The 11482-nt window shown below is 35.5% G+C and overlaps 1 protein-coding gene across 1 annotated transcript; it reads right to left on the bottom strand.

Annotated features, from left to right (window-relative positions):
- Positions 1-3960: 3960 nt before the first annotated feature.
- LOC132707083 (bifunctional 3'-5' exonuclease/ATP-dependent helicase WRN-like) lies at positions 3961-10991 on the bottom strand. Its single transcript, XM_060678757.1, has 2 exons — positions 9282-10991; positions 3961-6539 (listed from the first exon to the last, which is right to left on the bottom strand). Exons 1-2 carry the CDS (start codon positions 10837-10839, stop codon positions 5131-5133), a joined length of 2967 nt encoding a protein of 988 aa, XP_060534740.1. The 5' UTR covers positions 10840-10991; the 3' UTR covers positions 3961-5130.
- Positions 10992-11482: the final 491 nt, after the last annotated feature.

Raw genomic sequence — 11482 nt, 5'->3', positions numbered from 1 at the left:
AGGAAGGGCGGGCCCATCCATCATAAGCCTCGCCTTCCTCATTCCCAGAGCAACTCTCCAGACCACCGCGGCCCGTTCCGTCACCCAGGCTTTGCGAGCTCCCGCACGGGGCGATCCCCAAGTGGCTAAGGCGTCAGCTGCCTCATTGCCCCGGATCCCGGTGTGAACCGGCACCCAGACCAACGTGACATTCCTCGCCTCGGCCACTTTCCTCAGTACCCCTTTGCACTCCTTTATCAACAAGGAGCACGTGCGCACTGAGTTCAGCGTCGTAAATGCAGCCCTACTATCAGAGCAGAAGAATACGCTCCTGCTTCCGTGGTTGAGCCGAAGCACCTCTCTGCCCGCCATCAATATAGCGAAAATTTCCGCCTGAAACACAGTGCAGTACTGACCCAGAGGGACCGACAAGCTAGAATCCCGTTGTCTCGCAGTACGCTGCGGTCAAATCTTCCATTCTGGACCCGTCCGTGTACCAGACAAGTCCATCCCAGGAGCCAACTCTGCCCTCTCTCCACTCTTCCCTTGATGGGAAGAGAAAGGTCCATTTGTCAAAGAAGGTCATCTTGGGGATCATAACGTCAATCGGCATGCCCATGACACCGCGTCCCCGGACCAGCCCCCTAATATGTCATACGGGCATCGATTGAAGGTTCCCTCTTACCAGAGCCCGCCGCTCGCTAGCCTGACAGCCGTCCTGGCCGCCTCCATCCGCACCCGTTCCGCCAGAGAGGGCAAACCCACCAGAGCCTCTAGGGCCCTCGTGGGTGCCGCCCTCATGGAAGGGGGACAAGACCCCACCCTGTAGACAGCCCCATGATGAGCCGATGGAGACCTGCTCCCCACTCAGTCTTGCCTCAAGTCTCCGGTCGGTTAGCATGGAGCAGATTCATTTTACAATGACCGTCCCCACTCCATACAGGGCCGTATTATTGAAGGCCCCTTCGATGTCAGCGAATACGCACATCGACAGCCGTCCTGAGCCTATACCCTCCTCCAACCTGGAAGTCAGATGGTGAAGAGATACTGGTGCACAAGTCTCTCCAGAGTTTTCATAATGAAGCTGGTGAGGCAAACTGACTGGTATAACTTCGGGTCTGTGTAGTCGTTCTTCCCTACCTTGGGGATGAACACTATCCTGCTGTGTCTCCACAGCTCGTTCACATATTCACCTGCTTTTACTTTACAAACCTATTTCGGTTCTAAATTTAAGCTGAATATTTTTCTTTCTCTCTTTTACACTGTCCTTTTCCTCCTGCGCCCTAGCCTGTCATTTTTTGATATCTTGTCTGTATTTTTTTGTATTTTAGGTGTTGCTTCACAGATGTGGCAGGCTTGGCTTGAAGATGTCTCTATCATAACACTACAGATCTTACCGTCAATCATCGTCATTTTCATTTGGTGTATGATGGATAAAAATTGACCTGTAGGTTTTAGTGCATCAATTTCTTTTTTTTTACAGAAACTGCTTCTTGTAATGTGAAAGTAGTAGTTTCTTTCTGAAAAAAAAAAGTGAAATTGCCTACAATACCTCGTTAACGATGGTCTAGGGTTCTGCCAATAAAATATTTTTTTAGTCGGATCGATTTTTGGGTAAGAAAATATTTGAATCCGAAGCATTTTCAGTTTCAATAAACTGCTTGCCTTCACTGTGATCTTTGCTACCGTCACACCCCCATTTTGTGATTAAAATTAAGTCAAGATGTCCAGATATATTTTCGAAAACTTCTGATTGAGATAAAATAATTCGGGAAACAGTATGGTCCAAAAGCCCTTGTAACTTAATATTTGCAGATAACTCCGTTATCAAAATGTTATCAGGAGATGGATAACAGCATAATTTTGAATGCAATTTTTTTTGTATGAAGGATAAACATGAAAGTTTCTTTTCCTTCTCTTCTGATAGTTAAATAGTCACTTTTTGATAACTTAGTCTCAATTATCAAGCTAAGTGCTTCTTCACTTGTGTATGGTATAATTTTATATAATATATTATTTTTGAGGCTCTAGTAGAAGAGGTTTCGATACTTTCTTTAAGCAGTTTGACTTCATCTCTTTTTCCGTCTTTTTTTACACTTAGCTTTCTCGCCCCAATAACTGATTTTGCTTGCAACTTGTTGCTAATTCCTTAATTTTTCTTCTTCTTCTTCACTACTCCAGGAAAATTACTTTTCGGGTGTTCCCAGCGAGTTTGTTGGCGTTTGCATGTCATCCATTTGCGGGAATAGTATTTAACCATTACTGTTTTGTCTTAAAAACCTATTCTTCGTATGATTACTTTTTTTTCACCTTTTGGATGGCTGGTCGCAAATTTCATTAATTTTTCTTTTGTAGGCTCTTCAAACTTGGGGCTTTTGATATTCATCATATTTAAGATCCCGCGGCATGCTTGCAGATTTTTATCTTTATGATTACCGTTTTTAACAATCGACATCTATTCTTTTATGATTCATGTTTTCACTTGCTCTGAATTACTCTCTAAAAAAAGAATTCAGTTAGCCAATGAAAAACGTAAGATTTTTTATTTATTTTGCTTATTGGGATATCTATTTCTAGTTTCAAGAACAGCTTTAATCTTGATTTTATTCAAAAAAGAGTTTTGCAGTTTTCAAAATATCTGTCTTTAATTTGCAAACGTCCTGCATATCTAAAAATGTTCAACCCTCAATAAAACAAGAAAATTTCGTTTGTATAATAGTTTTGAGTAGGTATATGTAAAAAAAAATCCATAACGTTATTTTTTATTATTTTTACTTTTTAAATACAACATACATCAAAAAATTAAAAATTTTGCCTGGAGACGAATTGGGCCAAAAGTTTTTGAAATATTTTTTTCTAGAGAGACTACTGATGTCTAGAACCGAATAGAGTTAAAACAAAAACGGAGAATGACAGAAAGCAATATTTTAATGTTAGAAAGTGTTTTTTTTTAAGAATACACCTACATAATACAGTAAATAAGCGCTGTGGCCACACACAAAATTAAATTTTAACAAAAAAGACGTTTTTAAATTTTACTTACCTTTCTGTAATTAATCCGTATAGTACACAAACTGTAGGCACAGTAACTACCTACTACAAAACAATACAATTTCTTTCAAGTTTCAAACACCTTGACATCAAACTTCTGACTGACAGCATACAGTGCAACTTTTGTTTATGCATTTATTTTTCAAGCCCTACTCGGATATTATAAATAGTTTATTTTAAATCAGTTATGACCAAAATTATGATTCGAGAATCCATTATGCGGCGCGCGCATTACCTCACGCGAAGTTAAAAATTTGAATTTGAGGCGGAGTACTGATGGGATATGATACTTGTTTACAGTGCAATTGCTAAAGTTTGTTAATTATAATTGTTTAGGGTAAAAAGCAAGTTTGATATATTTGTAGAAACCAAATATATCAAAAAATCGTTACGTTTTGCTTTATAAAATGTATTATAAGATTTATAAGTTAATGTAAACATATCAAACTAAGATTTTTGGAGTAAGTGTTATATTATAATAATCATTTTCATTAATTTTATTAATTAATTAATTATTATTAATGATTAATAAAAAATCTAGGTACTTTTAAGAGGATCTGTGAATGTTAAGAAAATTGGTTGTTTTAAAATTTGTGTTTTAAAATAATTGTAGTATAAATCACTGTATTTTTCTGTAATAGTCTATAGATTAACTATAAATGAACAGTTCGAAAGGGGAATAAAATGAGAATTATGACAAGAGTCTTAAAAGTTAGTAAGACATTTTTTTGCTATGATATGGGTTTATGGGCTAAAATGAGTGTTAGTAGTTTTTGAAAAGCGGAAAGGAAGGTGTTTGCAATATACCATGATATACAACAAACATGTATCATGGTTACTACTACGTTACGTTAATTGGGTCTGGTCGTTTGCAAGCTATCAGAATGGTTTCGTCATTAGGGAACTGAAACAGCATCAATCACTCGAAAAATATTTTCTATTGCCGCCTGCCACAGAACACCACATTTTGATAAAAAATAATTAATCCAAACTACAAAAAAGCACTGAAATTCTACAAAGACCGAAAAAACACAACACAATGAGATTTGGTTAAGAATCCCGCCAAATCAAACTCCGCGTCAGTGACGTGACCCGTTCGCTCCGCCTGTGTGCGCGATGTTCTATCCTCGGCAGCACTATTATACCCTTAGCTAAGGTCCCATACTCATGTATACTAAATTTGCAAAGTTTCGACTCATAAACGATAACTAATCTCCTTTAAGTTACAAGCGATTTTGCAAGAACGCTAGACACAGGTCGAGCGACTTCGACCACCACATGACTTAATACAGGGTGCTCCGTAGTGAATGCGCGTTGATTAAACCACTGAAAATGATATTGCGCTCAATATAGCTTAATAAAAAGGTATTCTACAATTATTTCTATAAACACACACTGTTTTTGAAATATTTATTAAGAACGTTTTGATTTTTAATTTTGAAGTCAGGTTTTGTATCTTGATTATCATGTATTGTTAGACCTCCTAGTTTATTAATATTTTTTTACGTCAGATCTATTGCTAACCTCTCTATTATTTTTATTACGCTTCTCTCGAATGCAAAAATTCCATTTGCATCCGTGTTACTTCATCGTTGGTAGTATTTTTCAGATTTTTTATAAGAAACATTGTCTTGGATAATATTTTGGCAGTCATGAGCTTAAAATGAACGTTTGGAATCAGAGTAAACTCCCAAGAACGTTATATGCTCTATATTAATTTTATTGTTTCAGACTAATAACCTTTTTTTGTCTTTGATGTACTAACTGGGAGTCTGATTAGACTTTGGCCTACAGACCAAAAGAGATTCGCAACATTTTTTATACAACAAAAATTCAAAACAAGTCAAATTTTATCTGATTGAATGTATAAATGTATTATTGTTTGATGATTTTAAGTTCATATATAAATATTAGCTTATTGTTCAGTAATCTAAAGACATCATTTGGTACTGAAATGAAACGCCAAAATTAAAGAGCATTCAATAATTTTTGAAAACATAAAATAAATTAAATCTGGCAATGCTAATGACAATGTTTACAAAATGATAAAAACTGCTTGGAAAGTTGTGAAAATCTTAAATTTGGGATTCCCACTTTAAGTTATCTTTTTTTTTTCATCAGCCACTGTGGTATCTGAGGTTTGGAATGAACTTTTGTCATGGTTCGGCTAAGGGCTCTGGGCTGACTGCCGTTTGAACTGTTTGATTCAGGTTCCCTCTCTTGAGACTCTTTTGATAACGAATCTGATACCTGAAACGGACAATCTCTGGGTGGTGAGTTAAGAATGTTCAATAACTCATTGGTATCCGTGCATTTGTATTTTTTCTCGGGAGGCTCCGAAGAAGACTTAGGAGTATGATTTTGTAGTTCATTTTCAATATTGTAGCATGCGGCTAACAGAACATCATTGGAATTTTCCGGTGTGCCAGTTAAATCGATCGTGCTGCCATCTAGTTTGTTTTCCATGTCGTAACATGCCGCTAAGAGTATGTCATCATCTAAATTTAAATCGTCCGGCTTCATGGAATTATCGGGGGACGGGGTAGCAGTAAAGTACCGAAAATCATCAAACTCCTCATAAGGTATTTTCAGTTTCTCCAAGTGGTCCCGAATCTTCAAATAAGTAACCACAACTCTAATTTGGTCATATTTAACGTTTTCCGGACACGCGCTTTTGATTTGAAGCAACGAAGAGAAGCCGGAATCCAAGTTATTGATAGTCTCGACTATTATATCTCTCACGTCGTTCGTAACTCCGAGCTGACTCATTTTAATGGGCCACCCGATCTCCATGGCAGCCACCAGGTTCAGCATCACCGTACTGGGGGAAATTTTTCTTTTCTCTGCAATTTCTTCAATCGTCAGACCGCTGTTAAACAAAGACATGGTAAAAGTGATAGCGCTCGACTCTGAAATATTTTCTAAAGGATGTTCTGCAAGTATAGACAATATAGATCTCCTATCGTTCGAGGCATTAACCTGGGTTATTTTCAGCAAGTCCGGGCCAAACTTCAAAAGCTTCGCTTCAGTAAACCCTTCAACCTGTAATTTGCGCAACTGTTCCAAATCTTTCGGTTTGTGCTTGGCTATTTGCATGAGGGCGGCATTAGAAGCCACAGTGTAAGGCATGACGTCGTTTATCGAAGCGAGTCGATTCCTTTCATTGATTAACAGCCGATAACATTTTAGTCGCTCATCTGTTTCCATTTTGGATTCTTCTGGAGGGTTATCTAATACTTGAGTTGATGATGATGCTTCTTCACCACCTTCCGCAGACACCCAACCTGATTCTGCCTGCCTGCTTTTTTTGAGCAACGGTATCAACTCTTTTGAGGGAGGCGCCATGAGTTTCTCGCCTCTGCTTACGCTTTCGAGAAATGTATTACCAACCGATGTAACTTGGTAAGTGCACGCCCCAAATAGTGAAGATTGAGTTCTTCCAAACAGAAAGTTCCTTTGGATCAGTATGGCAGCTATGCCCTTCCACCAGGAGTCCGGCTTGTCGGCACCTAAAATGTACCGGAACAAGTTGAACGAGAATGTAAATATTAAGGTGAGCCTAGATCACAAATACAAACAACAAAATGAAACATATCACTATTGCAATGAAACCCAAATTCTTAAAACAATTTATATATATATAAATATGTTCTATGATTATAACGGTATAAAAGGCACATTTAAGGTAGAGCCTACCACTACGTGATCGAATTCGTGTAAATGGGTCGCTAATACTGTTAAACTCATGCGTCTCAGACAGCTATGACACTTTGGTACAGAAGGAAATGATATTCCGCGCATGCCTCTAAATTTTGCATACTAAGTTGTACTTTGCAAAGCACTACCACTACTGAATTGATCAGTCATGTTGATTGTTGTTGTTCCTAAGTGCTTGGACGCCCGCGAGGGCGCCCCCCTTTAATACCAATACCAGTACCAATAATACCATGTTGATTGTTTAAAGTCGCAAAACCTTATAGGTTGGTTTGAAGGCAACTTTTCAAATAACTCGCGCATGAGCATAATGAATGTCCCATCTAAACCAGTCTCCAATCATTCTTTAAAGGGAAAAGGGTGCTCTTGATTGTTTTTAAATGATTGTTATTTGTTAAGCTTTGGATTTTTTTTTCTTCTTATAGCTTGCATTCTTCTTGGATTTTGTTTTGTTTTTTGTTAAGGATGTATAATGTTTATAGAAATGTCCTTCTTTTAATACTAATCATAAATAGAGGTGATTCTGTTTTAACTGCGATTTTTTATGAGTTGTGTGGTTTGTTCTCACTGGTGAGTTATTAATAATCTAATAATAAAATATTTCATCATATTTTTTATATAAGATAATTGTCATTCAGAGAGATCCTACAATGTATCAGCTAGATGTCAGTACCGTGTCATGTCCAGTTAGAAAAATTATCTATAAATTCTTTTTTTTTGTATCAATAAATGATTTAATCTAATTAACTCATAAATTCTTATTTCCTTGATCAAACTAAAAAAAAGACACTTTCATAACTTTTGTCTTTAAAATTTCTCAAATTTTTGAATTTGAATTTATATGATTCGATCGCCAGATACCTCGAGATTTATGAAACGTCTAATGAATCCTGTTGGAATTTAGTCATCTAAGGACTGTTTACAAACATGGAGCTGATGAAATAATGCAAAGAAATATGCTTATAGGACTCAAAGTTATTTTTACAGTAAAATAGATGAATAATATGCATAAAAAACTAGTTTTAAAAACTTAGAAACATTAAGTAAAAAAATAACAGTTAGAACGGAATCACCCATATACCCAAAAACATTGCCTCCCTGTTTTTAAATCGTTTCTTCTTCGAAGTGAATAAAAATAATGATTGTAATTAATTTCTGTTCATTCACAGTTATTCAAAGATTTTCTATTTAAACCCTTTAAAAATTAGACATAAACAAAACAAATTAGTTTCAGTTAAGATATAGGATATATTGCATGTTTTTTCAGACACGGATCACTTTTGAATCGTCCGAAAATAGTACTAATTATTGAATAAAGTCCTTAGCTAGATCTACGCAGTTCGAGGATATTACAAACTCGAACAAAAGTAATATTCAACTCCACCAAAAATGACTGATAATTAATCCTGCATTTTCGATATTTGACCTTAGGCTTTTCTATTGCAGCAATTAAGTCATTACTGCAAACTTGCTATGGTAAATTTTTATTGTCACTGAGTTCAATAATGCAAACACTTTTTTGTAAAAAATGTATGAATATATATTTTAACGAATATTGCTCACGATTTACTTTTTCATGGAGAATTGTGTTTTTGGAAGAAATATCTCTGCAACTACTTTAACTACTTAACTTATAATATTAATAAATTTAACCAGCTTTATACAAAGTGACCCAAACATGTGAAATGAAAAAATACACTTTTTTTTTTTCATCGATTCCTAAAATTAAATGCCATTAGTCGGTCCCTCGATAAGTATCTATATGCTATAGTTTTCAAGATATTTACTTGTTTTTCTTAATAAATTGTTCAAAAGAATAACGAACAACTTAAATAAAAAATACTGTTTGAATCTGTTATTAAGCGGTTTGTTGTTACTTAAAGTGGGCCCTGTAAACACAGACCATGTTGATCACAATGAATGAATCTCTAAAAAAATTTATATTTATAATTGTTGTAACACTGTTGCCTTATGGATGTGTATACAATTTGACACATATCAATAACACTATTTTTGAATGACAGAAACAAAAAAACGTTGAACATTCCATTAAAAAAAAATGAAATGCAATGTTTAGAAATTTCATTTGTCTTACATACTTGGAAAATTCGGCATAGAGTCGACAGTTTTTATTAATGTCAAGGGTTGCATGTACCAGGTACATCCAGTCGTTGGAAATCCTGTACAATCATTTCACAGTTACTGAATAATAAATGATAATTACATGAATTGGGACATTTTTTTATCTCATTCCAAAATAATTTAAACCTTTGCATTTACATTTTCTCAACAATGGATAAAGTTTCTCAAATTATCTTTTATTATTTAATTTGTATAGTCTTATAAACTCAATTTTATTTTTGTTGAAAAAACAATGTTTTGGTGGTTTTATATCATGACAACATTAATTGCAGTTGTAGTTTATATTTAAATTATTTAAATTTCTGATCATTCCAAATCTGGTTAAAATCTAGAAAAATACAGTTAATTGTGGAACATTATAGTATTATTATTATTATTATTATTATTATTATTACCTTTTCCAAATCCTTCTTTCAATCTAAAACATTCAAGTTTTGCAGTCTTAGAACCTCTGATAAATAACACACACAAATTTAAACCAAAACGGCCACCAGTAGAGTTTACTGCTGTCAAAAATAAAACTGCATCATCAGTGAAGTCATACAATCCTTGTTTATTCAAACCTTCATACAATGCACTTTCGCAGGAAGATTTCTGTTTTCTGTCGCAATTATCACAACAATTATCTCGATCAGGTAGCTCCAAACTAGGATCATTTTCAAAATGAGACAAAATAAACTGCCTGCGACATTTGCTTGTTTCCAGATACTGTCTCATAATGTTTGCCATTTTTTCTTTCCGAGACTTGGTGATTGCATCACCACTCTTTGAGCGTAAAAGAGCAAGAATATTAAAGTCTTTGTTGTTGTAAAATGTCACACATTTGGCTGGTAAGCCATCACGACCTGCTCTGCCCACTTCTTGGTAGTATGATTCCACAGAATTTGAACTTCCGTAGTGAATTATGCATCTCACATCATGTTTGTCTATGCCCATTCCAAAAGCTACTGTGGCTACTATTACTTGAGTTTTATCTTTGATGAATTCTTCATGCACCCTAGAACGTTCAGATAGGGTCATGCCTGCATGATATGGAAGACATTTAATATCATGGGATTGCAAAAGCTCACTTATAGTTTCAGTGTCTTTCCTTGTTATACAATAAATTATGGTTGGCCCATGAAATCTCCACAAACCTCTCTTCCGGACCATAAGTTTAGTCAGATCAGCAAATGCATTACCACTTTGATAGTTTACAGCAAAATAGAGGTTTGGCCGGTCAAAGCCTGAACATGAGATCTGTGGGTTTCGCAATTTCAGAACACTTATTATATCAGTCTTGACTTGTGGAGTAGCAGTTGCTGTAACAGCCAAAATTGGGACTTCAGGCATGATCTCCCTCAACAAACCCAATTTTCTATAGGCAAAACGGAAATCATGACCCCATGTACTCACACAATGAGCCTCATCAACAGCAATTAGAATTATATTTAGCTTCTTATGAAAGTCACACAAGAGCTGTTTCCCATAACCATTTGTGCAAAATTCTGGGGTCAAATAAACCACTCTGTACTTGTTATCGAATATGCCATTAATTACTTCCATTTGATTTGTTTGTGCAGAACCAAGTAAACAAGCTGAAATGTTCGACACTTTTAGGCTCATGACCTGGTCTTCCATCAAAGAAATCAATGGTGAAACGACTAAAGTGACGCCCCCATTATAGACCGCAGGAAATTGATAACACAAAGACTTTCCATATCCTGTTGCCATGATAGCACAATTATCCCGTTGGAAGCGCAAAATTGAGCTAATAATTCGCCACTGTATTATCCTAAACTTTTTGTGACCAAAATATTCAGATAGCACTTTTAGGTGAGTTTCCGAAGGCGGATCTTGACCTGTATTATTTGTTTGCAATAAGCCATTATGAGGTACTGCGTTCAACATAGAGTTTTCCAACTGAGAAGCAAAACTACCAAGAAGTTCATCCTCAGTATCAGATAAATCCATTTTTCAGATTTTCCTACTTATTCACTTACATCGCACTTTTTAAACATGTGAATGATACATAAATAATTATTAATTATTAGTATTTTACGATTAATGTAAAACGAATTTTTGAAAATTGTTTACAAAAAAAATCTTACTGGCAATAACCTCATCTTAGCCATAGATAAATTCTTCTTCTAACGTTTCAACAAGTAACAAAACGATTGACCAATACGACCCACTTCACAGAAGCTGTTTTAGTTTATCTAGATCATTGGGATGTTTTCTCATGTCTTCTCATGTTTCCTAAGCCCCTAAGAAAACTAAAAAACTAATCAACTTCGCACATCTGTAATTCCTTGACCTAAGATGACCGACTACATTTGCGAGTTGGGTACTAGGGAGATCACCACCACAAGCTATAAATTATGAAAATAAAAGAGCAAAATCATGTAGGGACATGTGCTTTTATTTGGCATTTTATATATAAATATATTTTAATATATATATTTTAAGAAGCAAAGGTCATTTTAGAAATCTGTTGGAAATATTTCAAACCATGGACTAAATACCACTAAAAAAATACACCGACAACCGACAATGTTCCCAACCTACTATTCTTGGAATTCCATTAATAGTATATTATGCAACAAGTGCGGTAAAC

Source organism: Cylas formicarius, unplaced genomic scaffold (assembly GCF_029955315.1).
Source record: "Cylas formicarius isolate icCylForm1 unplaced genomic scaffold, icCylForm1.1 PGA_scaffold_10__41_contigs__length_53128322, whole genome shotgun sequence".
Classification (NCBI taxonomy): Eukaryota; Metazoa; Arthropoda; class Insecta; order Coleoptera; family Brentidae; genus Cylas; species Cylas formicarius.
The sequence above is the reverse complement of the archived record's forward strand: the minus strand, read 5'-3'. Positions and strand labels throughout refer to the sequence as shown.